This window comes from Artemia sp. Qi Xiang Cuo, chromosome 15 (genome assembly GCF_049724085.1).
Source record: "Artemia sp. Qi Xiang Cuo chromosome 15, ASM4972408v1, whole genome shotgun sequence".
Lineage (NCBI taxonomy): Eukaryota > Metazoa > Arthropoda > Branchiopoda > Anostraca > Artemiidae > Artemia > Artemia sp. Qi Xiang Cuo.
Genome location: NC_142808.1, coordinates 3,098,021 through 3,113,620, shown reverse-complemented (window position 1 = coordinate 3,113,620; position 15,600 = coordinate 3,098,021). Strand labels below are relative to the sequence as shown.

General features: G+C 35.7%; 1 protein-coding gene across 1 annotated transcript in view; it reads left to right on the top strand.

Moving 5' to 3' along the window:
- LOC148943233 (putative glutamine--tRNA ligase) overlaps nt 1-15,600 on the top strand; it is an 80,653-nt gene that overhangs the window by 22,057 nt on the left and 42,996 nt on the right. Inside the window, 6 exon segments of the mRNA XM_089101777.1 lie at nt 1,931-2,076; nt 5,553-5,739; nt 8,215-8,402; nt 11,046-11,269; nt 12,756-12,895; nt 14,849-15,020. Coding sequence (XP_088957903.1) covers nt 1,931-2,076; nt 5,553-5,739; nt 8,215-8,402; nt 11,046-11,269; nt 12,756-12,895; nt 14,849-15,020 — 1,057 coding nt within the window.

Genomic DNA, 15,600 nt, shown 5'->3' with positions numbered 1-15,600 from the left:
GAAAAAACGAAAAGGCTGCAGGCAATGATGGAATATCACCAGAATTACTGAGGTACTGTAGAAGCGCCCTTGCTGAACCCATATTTGAACTTCTTTCCCGTGTTTGGGATGAAGAAAAAGTCCCTAGTGAATGGTCGAAGGCAGTAATTGTAAAACTCTTCAAAAAGGGACATAAGACTAAGTGTGATAATTGGAGAGGTATTGCTTTGCAGTCTGTTGGCAGCAAAGTCCTGTGCCAAATAATTCTTAACAGGATTCAGAGTAAAGTGGAGAAAGTTCTGAGAGATGAGCAGCAGCACGGATTCTGCCAGACTAGATCATGTTGTGACCTTATATTTAGCCTGAGAGTCCTGCTGGATGAATCCAATGAATGGCAAGTTCAGCTACTTATAGTATTTATAGATATTCTCAAAGCTTTCGACTCGATACATCGCGGAACCATGTGGAAGATTTTAGTGCATTATGGAATTCCGACTAAAATTGTAAATATAATTAAAGCGCTATATCATGATATCATTTGCGCAGTACAGACAGAGGGTGGCCTAACGGAGTGGTTTTCTGTTCAGTCAGGTGTAAGGCAGGGCTGCATTCTATCACCATTACTGTTTGCCATAGTGATAGATTTTGTTCTCCGTGGATGCAGTTTTAGTGGCGGTCTACAATTAAATCCACTGAGAGAACTCAATGATGGTGATTTGGCTGACGATGTTGCGCTTATTACCCACGACCCAGAAGATATGCAACGCAACATTAATGAACTCGGTCGTATGGCAAATGCTGTCGGACTCTCCATAAATGCTAACAAGACCAAATCAATGTCGAATGCAGTCATACCTGATTTAGCCGAAGGACTTTTGGTTAACAACGAGGAAATTCAGGAAGTGAGAGAGTTCAAGTATCTCGGCAGCATTCTTACGCAAGATGCCAATTCCGAAAGAGAAATACTGTGCCGAATAACATTGGCTGGGTCTGCTTTCAGCTACCTTAGAAATGTTTGGAGAAATAATAAATATTCCCAGAAGTTAAAGCTTAAAATTTATAATAGCAATGTGGTCTCTGTCCTTACGTACGGCTGCGAAACTTGGAGCATCACTGCTTAACTAGAACGACGACTCCAAGTATTCGACAATAATTGCCTAAGGTCTATCCTAAATATACATTGGACGGAAAAAATGTGAAATGATGAAATCTATCGTATGACAAATCATACCCCCATCCTTGATCTCATTAGAAAGCGGCGATGGATGTATTGGGGGCATATGGTGCGAATGGAAGACGGAAGTCTGCCGCACGAAGCATGGTGTTGGACACCCCTCGGTCTCTGCAAATCAGGGAGACCGAAAATGACCCTTGGCAGGTCGCTAAAGAAGGAGGCGAAGCTGGCGAGGTCCTCGTTGGAGGAGCTATGGTTGAAGGCTCAGGACAGGTCGTCGTGGCGAATCACTGTTGCTGCCTTATGCGCCCCCAGGCGTAGGAGGACCTAAGTCTAAGTAAGTAAGTTGGATAAGATTTTACAATTTCAATAATTTTATATATTTTTAAAAATTGTGTTCGTGTATTTTAATCCTTATATACATTATCGTACATTTTTAGAGTTTTTATTTAGTTTATTATACACGATTATAATAAGAGCTCCAGTTTGTTTCCATTTAACCTACCATAATCTTTGCCCTCTAACCCTGATGCCCCTTAGAGATATACAGGGATCGTAGGATTGCAGTTCTTTAGTTCCAAAAAACTCTACTGTCTTTCACACATTATAGTTATGTGTACATTTTTCATTATATAAAACTATTTCGAAGCATTGTTCTGTTTATTTACATTTTAATATGCATTGAATTTTATTTGTTTTATTTTTGATTTTTGAATTTGTTTATGAAAGACTAAGGTCTCCTGTGTTTTGGTGTTTTATATCTTATTTTATTTTTAGCAAGTGATAGTGCTGCCACAATGTCCGAATTATTGAAAAGGGTTAAATTTCATAAGCCTGGGGAAAATGATCACACCGACGGATATATCCCAACACCGAATACTAAAAATCTTCTAAAGAAACACTTGGAAGAGACAGGAGGACAGGTAACTTTACAGTTTTTTTTCTAAGATGTTTCCCGTTTCAAAATTGGTCTATATCTGCCTAATTTCCATAAATGTATTTCTCTTTTCAAAGTGGCCTATATCTGCCTGACGTCCGTAAACCTCAGCCAATAACTAACGTTCTGTAAACATTTGTGTCTCGTATTTTTATGATTATTAATTTAGAAAACGTTTTCCAGAAAGAAGTTTTGAAAGAAAAGCAACGAGCCATAAGGACCAGCAGAAATAAAGTAATGTTGTAATTCGAACTTCAAACCAATAGAAATTTCCATCAGTGTTACGTATAATGTTCGTGAATCTCAGCCAATCACAACTCTAGAAACAGTTGTGTGGCGTTATGCAGCGAGTTGATAAAGTTTGAAGGTAAACGCGTTACAAGGTCACACTGGCTAAACATGGCGTTTGATCAAAAAAAAAGAAAAAAAAAGAAAAGAATAATTAAGAAACAAAGAAAATGAGGGTAAAAAAAAGCAAAAACATAAACCAGTGTTAAATGCAAAAAAAAAGAAAAACGAAAATCAAGTGAAAAAACGAAAATTGAAGTGAACTACAACAAGGCAGAAAAAACTTTTTTTCTGTGTTGAGCATTGAGGATGGCTTGCCGGAGGGCCTTGCCGACATATCTGCTTTGTGTTTTAGGTTTCGCTTTTTTTCAAGTAGCAAAAAGTCACCCTCGTTTTCTAAGCTTCTTAATTGTATTTTTTTTTTATTAAAAGCCTGAAGGTAAGCGAGTATTATCATGCCGCCAGTAGTTCTCATAAAAAAGACGGATTTTACAGCTAATTTTGATAGGTTTACATTGTTTTGTCTCATAGGGTGGAGGGGGGGGTGAATTTGTAGTTTTTGGATTTTCTTATGAGGGAGCTTCAAATTTTGTGTTGGCGAAAAGGAGCAAGTATTTTTAAAGAGAGTAATGAGAGTCCGTGGTTTAAAGAGAGTAAAGAGAGTCCGTGGTTTAAAGAGAGTAATGCTAACCATCTTTGAGGGTCTGTAAAGGGCTATAAATTGAACTTGCACAAAAGATGATTATTATGTTTGGGAAGAGCATAAAAAAAGGCATCGAGTGGTTCAGGTTATTTGTAGGTCATAAATGTGAATTATTCAATATTTACCTTGGATTCTTTCTTTCTCTCTCAACGCTGAGGGCGCCTTTTTGCAATCAGACGAAATATTCCTATATTTGTTCTTTTTTTGGTCTTCCTACTGGTTGTCAACCTACTGTTGGTTTTCGAGATTTTTTTTTTATTTGTTTTGTCAGGTTTTACGTTTGTACGTTTACGTTTTTACGTCTGTTTGGTTCGTTTTTGCGTTTTTATTTGTCTTTCAATTTCTACCTTAAAATTGTATGGGAGGATTTTGGAGTTTATTGATTATAAATATGAGGCTTTATAAAAGTAATAATTTTAATATATTAATATAAAAATATAAAAGTAAAAAAAATGAGTAATTATCTCACAAATGATTTGCAATTCCATTTTCGTTAATGTCAGGTTCGAACTTGTTTCGCTCCCTGACCCAATAATATTTCCTACACTGACTATGCTACACTGACTAATGCTAACCATTTAACTCCTGCCAATAGGAGTTAAAGGGTTAGCATTTAACTCCTCTTGGTAGGAAGGAAAAGGCAGGAAGGAAGTCCTGCCAATAGGAAGGAAAAGAGGAAGAACAAACAAATGAATAATTCACCTGTGTCACAACAAGGCGTCTTCAGTACATATTGCTTGCTGGTTTTCCTGGAAAAACATTTACTTCTGTCAGAACTTACCATCAAAAGGTTAGAATACTTTTCTAAGTGTGGGGTTGGAATTACAGTTTGGTCCATCTTGACCCAAACAAGGTACGCAGTACACCTGTTACGCCAATGTCTTCTTATTCAAAACCAAATATGAGAATCTTGGAAACAAGAACAAACACAAGATAAAGACAAAAAAAAAACAGGGAAACGAAAAAGAAGAACAGTCAAACGGATATTTTGACGGTATGTAAGTATGAGAAAAAAGAAAAAAGAGAAACGTGTCGTCTCTTTATCGGAAAAGAAGTGGTTAGATCAGTTTTTAAGCTAAAATTAACCCTAGGAAGACGATAGAAAAAAAAACGAAAACAAAACTGAACGGAGAAAAGGCAAAAACCTAAAAAAGAAACAATAGACTCCAAAAAGCTTTTTTTTTAACTTAAAAGTAACTGGCGCCACAAACTTAGGAATACAAAAAGGACACTACTAGATTGTCATCTTTATTTCTAATGAACATACCACTTGATGTCTTTTTTATGCATTTTCCAAATGTAACAACCGTTTTTGGCGCAAATTCAGTTTTAAACCTAACCTTTCTAACCTTACCCAAATATATAACCCATATTATATATCCCCCCTGTGTTTATTGATTCTCGAATTTGTCACTGTCGATTCAATTTATGGATAAACCGGTTTTAACAAGAGCGACGCTAAAAGAGAGTGACGCTATAAGGCGTATCTAAAACAAGAGAAACAGGTATCATCTTTGAGGGTCTGTAAAGGGCTAAAAATTGAACTTGCACAAAAGATGATTATTATGTTTGGGAAGAGCATAAAAAAAGGCATCGAGTGGTTCATTTTATTCGTAGGTCATAAATGCGAATTATTCAATATTTACCTTGGATTCTTTCTTTCTCTCTCAACGCTGAGGGCGCCTTTTTGCAATCAGACGAAATATTCCTATATTTGTTCTTTTTTTGGTCTTCCTACTGGTTGTCAACCTACTGTTGGTTTTCGAGATTTTTTTTTTATTTGTTTTGTCAGGCTTTACGTTTGTACGTTTACGTTTTTACGTCTGTTTGGTTCGTTTTTGCGTTTTTATTTGTCTTTCAATTTCTACCTTAAAATTGTATGGGAGGATTTTGGAGTTTATTGATTATAAATATGAGGCTTTATAAAAGTAATAATTATAATATATTAATATAAAAATATAAAAGTAAAAAAAATGAGTAATTATCTCAAAAATGATTTGCAATTCCATTTTCGTTAATGTCAGGTTCGAACTTGTTTCGCTCCCTGACCCAATAATATTTCCTACACTGACTATGCTAAACGATCCATATCAGCTATTTACACCCAATCATCCTTTTTATTATCGGGTTATTCAACTGAATATGTGTTTTTGCAGAGTTAGAATATATTTTTCGCAGAATTTTGGTATTTTTTTTTCACAGCAAGAGGTGAATGATCTCGACTCAGATTTACAATATTTTTTTCTGTTTTAAGGTTTGAACTCGTTTCCCTCCCAAGCCCAACGGTATTCTCCATATTATAAATATATCTTCCAATTTTGAGGATATTGTCCACTCTCTCTTTCTAAAAATTAATTAAGTTGTTTTTTAAATATCTGAAAGGTTGAGATCTGAGTTACGATATGCTTAACTTTTACGGCAAAAGGTAAATGGCCTGGACCTCATATTTACAATATTTCTTTCCTTTTAAGGTTCGAACTCGTTTCCCTCCTGAGCCTAACGGTATTCTCCATATTGGTCATGCTAAAGCGATCAATATCAATTTTGGCTACGCAGCAGCCCACAACGGAGTCTGTTTCTTGAGGTATGATGATACAAATCCAGAAAAAGAGGAAGAAAAATTCTTTACAGGAATTAAGAACGATGTTGAATGGTTAGGTATGGACGATACCCTCCCTTTTTAACCCTCCTGAAAGAATATCGATATAGACTATGTGCTAAGTCTTTATTGGTATTAGGCTACATTCGGGCTGGGGCCGAATATCGCAACTTGAATTTTGTATCCACTCGTTCAAAAATGTTTTCGGCTTGCTTCTATTTTTGGTAAGATTCAAATTTTGATTTTTCTTTTCGATAACAAGTTTATGTTTGAAGTATTTATTTCAAAAAGCCTTCTCTATGTGCAAAGACCTTATAAGTATTATGCTAGGTTTGGGCAGGGGTCGAATATCGGTGACTAGATTTTGTATCCACTCAATAGTAAATGTCTTCACGTCACTTCTTTTTTGGGTAAGATTCAAATTTCGTTTTTTTTATAACAAATTTATGTTTGAAGTATTTATTTCAAAAAGCCTTCTTTTTGGTAGTTGTACTATTGAATGTGCGAGAATGATGTTGAATTGCTAGATAGGAATGACAACCTTCCTTTTAAGATTAGAGAACATCGATCTTGGGTATGCGCAAAACCCATTTTTGAATAAAGCTAGATTCTGACCGGAATCGAATTTCGCGTCGGCAGTTGGATTAGGCTTTGGCGGTCGGATTGAAAATGGCTCAGTCTTGAAAAGTTTGTCTGATCTGCAAATTGAAATAAGGAAAAGTCTTGTGTTTGAAGGGTTTACAATGGAAAGGAAAATGGCAATAGTGCTCTATTCATTTTTGTATAAGCGCTCAAATGGGTCTTTCGAGACATTCTATCGTAAGATTTTGAATAATTTTGCTTTCAATCTGATATTTCACCCGGATTCACAAATCGAGGCTAATTGGCTGTCTTCGCATGATAAAATTGGTCTTCTGATAAAAATCGGTGTAAAATATTTTTAGAGGAGTGAATAGGTGAAGATTTTTGAAACTTAATTTCGTTTTTCTCTGGCACCAAAGGATTTCTGCGATCGATGGCTAATTCAGATGGTAGATTATGGTAAGGTCAAATCTAGAAAATTGTTTCTGAACCCGTAAAAATGGTTGCTCGACCTTGAAAAATTTAAGCGTTTTTGTTTACCTATTGATTTTTCTCTTCTTTTTCTTGGTTAGTATGGACGAAATTTTTGCCTAATCGCATCAATCGAATCACTTTCCAGGTCCTGAAGTGGTTTGCCGAAGCTGAGTTTGAACTTTGACTCGTGTATTACCAATCAGAGATTAATCCCATGGGTCCACTACCGAACAACCTTTTTATTTCAAGCAGAAAAGAAAAGAAAATTCTTATCCGACTGATCTGAAATCTGTCTTAATTCATTTAAGAAAAGAAAAGCTCGAAGTATTACTTATTTACTTATTTTAAATTCATACTCGAAGGGATGCAAGCTTAATAGATGCTGTGTTGATTTTATTGTTATTGAATAGGGGTTCGGGGAGGAAGCTAGAATGTAGATTAGGGTGCCATATATTTGAAATACATTGTTATTGTGGGTCCTAACGTGCACTAATACATAAAGGATTATTATTATTATTATGTTTTTTTTTTATCGCCATTGAGGTAGAACCTGAAAACTAATAAAAGTATTTTAGTCAAGGGAAATAACCTCTATTGTTTATTCTATAGTAAAGAAAAGCTTATTTTAAAATTTATTTATTTTTAAGACGGTTTGTCGTTTTTCCCATGAAAGTTTTTAAATCCCAAACTATAAAAGTTATAAATTTATTCCAACAGGTCATTTCCGAGACGCTAAAAGTATGCCTTTTTCATAAAAATGTTGGATTTGTGGGATAAAACATATTGGCTCCTCAACCTTCAGACTCGCAACTTAACCAAAGAGTTAAGTTGCATAAACAGACTGTGCTGTGGGCTGCTGGTTAGCCAAAGTTGATATTGCTCGCTTTAGCATGACCAATATGGTGAATACCGTTGGGCACGGGAGGGAAACGAGTTCGAACCTTAAAAGGAAAGAAATATTATAAATTTAAAGTTCAGGCCGTTTACCTTTAGCCGTAAAAGTTAAGTATATAACAAAGAGTAAAGTAAAGTTATGGTGATTTACCTTTTGCAGAATAACTGTAGTAAAAAATAATTTAAGTAGTTTTAGAAAAAGAGAGTGTCCAAGATCCTCGAAACTGTAAAATATCCTCGAAGTGAACAATGAACATTAGAGCTGCCATTGTTATGTTGATGACTAAATGAATCAGTGAAGAAGTTAGTAAAGTGTTTGGTAATTGTATAATTTGGTGTAGGTAATTGGGCATTGTTCATATTTTTGTCAACCCATATTATCTGGTCTATCATCAAACCAAAATGTTAGCCTTACTCGAGTAACGCCACACTGTCATTGGCGCTAGAATTTTTCATATAAAATCCATGTTAAAGCGCAAATGTCCCCCCCCCCTCTAAGTTTTTCATGTTCATCGAAGTAGATTACATAACTATTTAACTATTGTAAACTATATACGTAAAGTTTACTAAATCTTCTATCGTAGGCTACAAACCTTACAAGATTACTCACGCCGCCGATAACTTTGACAAGTTGTATGAACTGGCAAGAGTATTGATTAAGAACGGTCTGGCATTTGTATGCCATCAGAAATCAGAAGAAATTAAAGGATTCAATCCGCCTCCGTCTCCCTGGAGAGAAAGACCTATTGAAGAAAACCTACAGCTGTTCGAGGTAAGATGGGTTTATCTCCTTCCGCTAATATTGATGACATACTGTAATTTACTTATATGGAAAAAAAGAGAAAAAAACAGTGCTACCCATGCAAAAAAGAGATTTTTCTTGTTGGCCAAGGCAGGGGGCTTTAAGTATTCTTTATAGGGTTTTGAGCAATGGCGATTATAATGTGGTTTTTCATTTCGATTCGAGGCCATTTACTATTTTTCGAGATTTCCATAAATTTGTTTTTCGAAATATGATTTTACTATTAAGGCTAATCGAGGTAATAGTTACCATTCTGGAATCAGCTAGAAATGGCGATTTGTTTTAAAACCTGTTTTTTAATTTTTGGTTACTATGAGCCGTGGTTCGTCCTTTATCAGGTTGCAGCTACTTTTTAACCATGACTTTACGACTATACTATGCTATATTTATGCTCTACTATATACAATGCTTGTTTACATATACTATACTGTATACTATATTCATGCTGACTATACTATACTTGTGATGAGATGGGTTCAATTTTCAACTAAAAATTGTATCCTACTTAACTGGCACTTACAGCATTTTTAAATAGCATTATCAACCAAACGTACAAAATGGTAAGAACGTGTGATGCTTTATTAAGCCACTATTGTGGCTCGAGCAGCGTCACACAATCTTTCATCATAAACCAAACTCATTCAGTCTTCCTACTCTTTTCTTACCTTTCAATACTATTCAAACCTTCCGAAAAAAAAAACCAAAAAATAAAAATATAAAAACAATCAATTCCCACCCCAAAAAAACTTTTTAATCTAATTTTAAACTGAAACTGGTTTTCTGACTCTAATGCTCTCCGGGACTATACTATATGGCAGCATAGATGACTTACAAGTAAGACTGGAGCCACTGTTTCATACGGTGAAAATTGAAAGCGAGAGGTGTTAGGCTATTTTTCATGCGTAAGGGAGGATTCATAATCGTGTGCAATTACTAAAGTGACCATCTTGAACTGAGGAGAGGGAGGCTTATAATACTGAATCGCTAGTTGGGCACTACTTATGTATGGACTATGCTATTAATAGATAAAAACAAATGCTAGGCCTACTATGGATGAATAAATAGATTATAAAACGAGTAGAAACTGAAATGATTAACAATAAAAAGCTGAAAACTAAGAGAAATCACGGGAGTAGGGCTACTACCTCCTAGACTCTAAAGGCAACAACAAAAATCGTTACAAGGCTAATCAATGTTTACAAATAAGAGTGGTGCTACCACCTTCCCGTCACTCTCAAGTGTTCTAAACGACTTGACGCATTTGACGCAAGTGCGGTTAGGTCAAGTAACTGGGCTGAAGAAAAGAACTACGAGTCATAGCTAATTGAAATGATTAGTTTGTAAAATATTTTGGGGGAAATAATTTTTTTCAGGTTCTTTTCTGTATATAAGGCTCCCCTTGACCCAAATGACTCCCCTTGACCCAAATGACTCCCCCTGACCCAAATGACTCCCCTTGACCCAAATGATCCCCTTGACCTAAATGACTCCCCTTGACCCAAATGACTCCCCTTGACCCAATAGCTTACGCTTTGACGTTTCGAGCTTTTAAGAAAAAACATCAGTTCTTTCTCGGGTGAATCAATATTTAGGCAGCAAAAATGTTTTGCATTCTTATCTCTTTCCTTAAAAGTAATATTTGAATTTGCCTAGCTCTCCCAAAACACTCCCTGAAAGTTTTAGTTCAGTTCCTCAGTCATTCCCAGAACATTACAGACACACCGTTTTGAAAATTGGGATGAATATACTGTATTGAATCACCTCACAATGTGTTTTTGCGTTTCTTGATTTTGTCAGCGTTGATTCAATTTACGGGTACACAGGTGAAAACAAGAGTGACGCATGGCAAGATGCATGGGAAATATGTAATTTGGGCTATATATTTGTACATTAGGGGGAGGGGTTCAAAACATAGTGAAATCGCTTTCAATGTTTTTAACTACATTTTTTCTGGATATTATAGAGCAAGAATTGTTTTCTTAACATGTTTCCTTCTCAATAGCCCCAATACTAGCCTTATACCAAGAAGTGTCTCTTATTTTAGTTTTGTTTGAAGTTGGTCTTTTTTTATATTGTCCTTTGGACTTCATTTGTATTCTTATATTCCTCTTAATACACTGAGGATGGCTGAGAAGACGTCTCATCCGAAATATTTGTATGTTTGTCTCTTTTTTCACTGGCTGTGATTTACATTGTTTTTTTTCATTGTTTCCTAAACTTGTATTTTTTTGTTTCACTTAATGTGATTTACTTGGCTTTTCTTCTCTTACCTACGTTCTATCGTTATTTCATACTTGTGATTAAATCTGCTGTTAGAAGAAAAATCAGGATTACAATGGAATGAAGGAATGTGTTATTTTACCGCCTGTGACTGGTAAACAAAAAGGAGGAATTATATTCACGCCAGAATTTCTCAATTCAGTTCAATTTGCTGATTTGCCACCCTATGACTTAAACCTAAAGAGTTACTTGATTATTTTTTTTCACTGTTTGTGATTTACCTTGTTTTTCTTTTGTTTCTTACGTTTTATCGTTTTGTAATGCACGGCATTGTGCTCTCAAAAAGTATTTGTTTAGTAGGTATTTAAAAAGATTAGAAAATCTTCTTTTTAGGATATGAAAAACGGGTTGTTTGACGAAGGGGAAGCAACGCTAAGAATGAAGACAGTCTTGGAAGAGGGTAAATTGGATCCTGTTGCCTACCGTATCAAGTACGTCCCGCACGTCATTTCTGGTGACAAATGGTGCATTTATCCTACGTACGACTATACACATTGTTTGTGTGACTCCATAGAGAATATCACCCACTCGCTATGCACAAAAGAGTTTCAGTCGAGGTAAGTTCTAACGTCAAGGCAAGTCCAAGATTAGATAAGTCCGACGTAAGTTTAGCAAACATCCAGTTTCTAAAACAGGCAATGATTTTCTATGTAGAATCACAGAGAGTCATAGAAATATGGAAGATCATTGGGAATTTCGTCATTAATGTATGGCAGTAAATATCTATATAAATATTCGTTTATACAATATATAAGTATATATATATTTATTTATTTGAGAAACCCCCCTCCTCCCATGAAAAAAAGGAAAATTTAGGCAATAATCCCTATTAGCAGGAAAACAGATTAGTTACTATTAAAAAGTTGAATATGACACAGACATTTAATATTAATTGTAAATATAAGTGATTGGAATTTGAGAATTTATTGGCTTTCCTAAGCCTTAAATCCAATTAAATTAAGAGTGTTTCAATTAGAAATTGTTTTAATTAAAAATCTCCTTTTAAGAGTAGATGTAAATTATATTAATTTTTAGGACATAAAATAATTCATCAGCGATTGAGTTTCTAACCACAGGGATTTTTTTTTTTTTTTTTTTTTTTTTTTTTTTTTTTTTGTCAAAAGCAGAATAGAACCAATTCGAATCAGATCTTTTTGGATAGCAATTAACCTTGCTTTAAAAATTAGGGATCAGTATCGGTGTTCATGAAGGTGGCCGGTGTTTATCCCCCCCTGGTTATTACCCCCCCCCCCCTCGGAAAACGAGAATTTTATTGAGAACACGCCGGTTTCTTTGTTAGTTTCTTCGTTACTTTAGAAACAATTTTGAATTATATATTTGCACATTAGGGGGGGGGGGGGTTAAGTATAGATGGTCTGCACGCAAAATGCGTTAGGTAAATTATTCTGCATATTATTAAGTAAGAATTTTTTTCTGACTTCAAACTGTCCAAATACTTTACCCCCCCCTAGCCCAAATTTATATATTTAATTATATATTTCCCATCTATTCTGTCACTTGTCTTTTTTATGTCTCGTGCTAAGCTGAAAGAAACTAACGAAGAAACCGGTTTATTCTTGAGTTTTACACAGCGTAAACTTGAGCGAGTGGCGTAAATACATAAGTGGGCTACCAAAATTTCTTCTCCCTACGGAAAATGAAAAACAAAAGTAATGACATTTTTAAATTTAGAAAGCCTTATTTTCCACGGGGGGGGGGGGTATTTTCCAGGGGGTATTTTTCGCGGGGGTAATCGCTGGGGGGGGGGGTAAACACCTATAACTGTTCATGAAATGCCACAAAGACGCGTACGAGGCTTTCATCTAACGTCTTAAGAATATATTGTCTTCAGAGTAACGTCTGAAGAGTTTATTTACAACGTATTCTCCGTAGCTACGCTGTCTACCGTAAGGGCTTTTTTCTAGGGGACGGGGGGGGGGGTCATAATAGCTTTAGGGGTTATTATAGCTTTTCCTAGGGGACGGGGGGGGGCAATAGCTTTGATGGTATTAGCCATGCCTCTATTATAATATCTTCTTATAGGCGATCATCCTACTTTTGGCTTTGTAATGCTGTAGACGTATACTGCCCCGTCCAGTGGGAATATGGCCGACTTAACGTAAATTACACTGTAGTGTCTAAACGCAAAATTGGAAAACTCATTAGCGAGGGCATAGTGGCAGGTAATTACCCATGTTTTTTCTTCTTTTTTTTTGGAAATCGTGGTTTTTCTAATAGGCTATTCACAAGGAGCATATTTTTAGTACTGCATAAACATGAAATTTTTTTTAATGCAATTTTTATGCAATTTTCAATTTTTTAAATGTAATTTTCTGGCCAGAGCAGTACATTTTTAATTGATACGATTCAGAAATGAACGGAGTATCCGTCCACGTGAAAACATTCTGTTTATTGAGTAACGCACAATATGGCAGCTGTTGTGAAATTTAACTCCCGTCAGAAGCACATACATGTTATTTGTGATAGAGCACACAGTATGTGTGTTGGGGAGCTCTTCCATATAATAAGCAAAGGAATTGGAAAATATTTGGAGCAGGCAAAAGTTCGCCTCTCTTTTACTATTTATTGTACTCACTCTTGCTAGATACCTGGTGGTTAAATAGAAGTACGAGTGAGGAGGTAGTATTCGAGCGGGCAACTTTCCGCTACCTAGTTTACGTCTCCAAATGCCAAATGTGCCGCACAGTTCCACCACGCTTGGCACGCGCTACCTAGTGGGCGTGATTTCAGAAAGTGGGGTGCCGCCTTGGTATTGTTAATGTAAGCCCCTTATAGATCCCCGCATTTGCCCTGGATTTTCCACCAAATTTGTGTTCGAAGTCGGGATGTATTTTCAACAGGCATGCTAACTTCTTGTTGATAATATCGTAACGGGCTGCTGCCAACTGCCACAACACCAAGTTTTTCATGGTGTATTTTAGTGAAATGCTGAGTTTTTGCAGTGGTGAGTGCAAATGCAGTGCAAATGCAGTGGTGAGTTTTAATATTGCTCCTTGCTTTCAATCGAAAAACTTCTTTTGTTTAATCACAACACAGAAGCAACTGACAATAAGATGATAAAAACAAATGACGTTCCACAAAAAAGGAAGAAAACGAAGTAAAAAAAATATAAAAATAATTAAGAAACCAAACGACAGTGATTTCAAACCTTTGGAAAAACAATTGAGGAAAAACTTAATTATTCTGTTGAGAAATAGTCTTTTTGTTTGCATTTCTCAACAGAATAAATAAGGGTTTTTCAATTGCTTTTTTTTTGTTTTTGCATATGTAAGCTATGAATCGGCATTATCTGTCCTACAACTACTGTCCCTTCACGAACGGCGTTTGGATTTGATTTGCAAATTTAGCTAATTTCTTCTTAGCAGTGAAAAACATAGAGAGATTCTACGACCAGTTATGAGGAATAAAATAAACACAAGGTCAGCTAACAAAATGAGACTGCAATTGCCTGCTCCAAGAACAAACCGTTTCGCCAATTTGTTTGTTCCTTTCTACATGTCAGTGTTTAATAAGCTATAGTCTCGTGTTTTTTCTTTTTTTCTTGTTTTTGTTGTAAGTACTAGCGCCATTTAGTTGAAAATTTTATTCTAAACTATGATTGCTTGTATAAATAAAACTATTCTAATTGTTTTTTTTATTATCGTATTGCCAGTAAAAATTATAACATTTAAAGTAATGGTCTAACTGCCCATAAAATATCGTCTTAATGTAATATTAGGGTTTTAGGTATAAAGGTTCTGAGGGATATCTGAGGGGAAAAAAAAAAAAAAATTCAGGCAGGAATCTTTATTTTCTATTTTTTTTTTGACAAAAATAGACCATTTCACTTGAGAAAAAACTCAACTCTTTATCATAAAAAATAAATAAAATTTTGGAGTTCATAGTTTTCTTTTGTTTAAGTCGAAGGTTATGGGGGTTAGAGCGCAAGAGCTTACTTCACGTTCGGAGAATAAAAAAAAACTAAACACAACATTAGGTGAACTAAGCGAAATAAGGGGGAAATCTTGGGATTTGTGACTAATTGAGGATTTCCTTCTCTCTATGTGTAAATAAAACAAATAACAATATCCAAGGATCGGGTTTATTTTGCTGTTTTTTAGCTGATTTTTTTCCAGATTGGGATGATCCCAGGTTATTCACGCTAACAGCCTTAAGAAGGCGTGGTTTTCCCCCAGAGGCTATTAACAATTTCTGCGCTCGAATGGGACTTACTGGAGCTCAAATTTCAGTTGACCCAGAAATGCTGGAGGCATCGGTTCGAGATGTGTTAAACGTTACAGCTCCTAGGTAAAGTTTTATGCCTTACTTAGACCTAGTCTTTTCTCTTTTACGTGTAAAGTAGTATGCCTTAGTTATGGTTCGTTCACACTAAGCTGTCGAATCTGTCACACTAGCATAATTTAATGTCTTATGATCTTATGGAGCAAATTTTGTCCGTAGGGAGTGCTGAGTACACTATCTCTACTTAGAATTATGTTACGTAAGTTCGTAAGTTCATGTTACGTAAGCTACGTAAGTTCATGCTACGTTACAGAGAAGTCAATACAGCAGCAGTAAAATCAATTTCTGGATGAGCAGATGACAAGTTGGAAAACAAGAAATAAAAACAAAACATTCTTAGAGAACCTTCTACACTTGATCAGAGATTGGATCTACATTTTAAATTTGTGATGGTTTTGTTATGGCGAGCCATCCTAGCCAAGTGGTTACTAGCCAAGTGGTTAGACTTGAACTCCTTTGTCCGTGAGGACTGTGGTTCGACTTCTGGTCTTGCTGGTTATTTCCTTTCGAACGGGAGTAAAAGATGTAACTCTGTGAGCTCAGCCAAAGACGACCCAGCTCTGAATGGGTAACTGGAGAAATATCA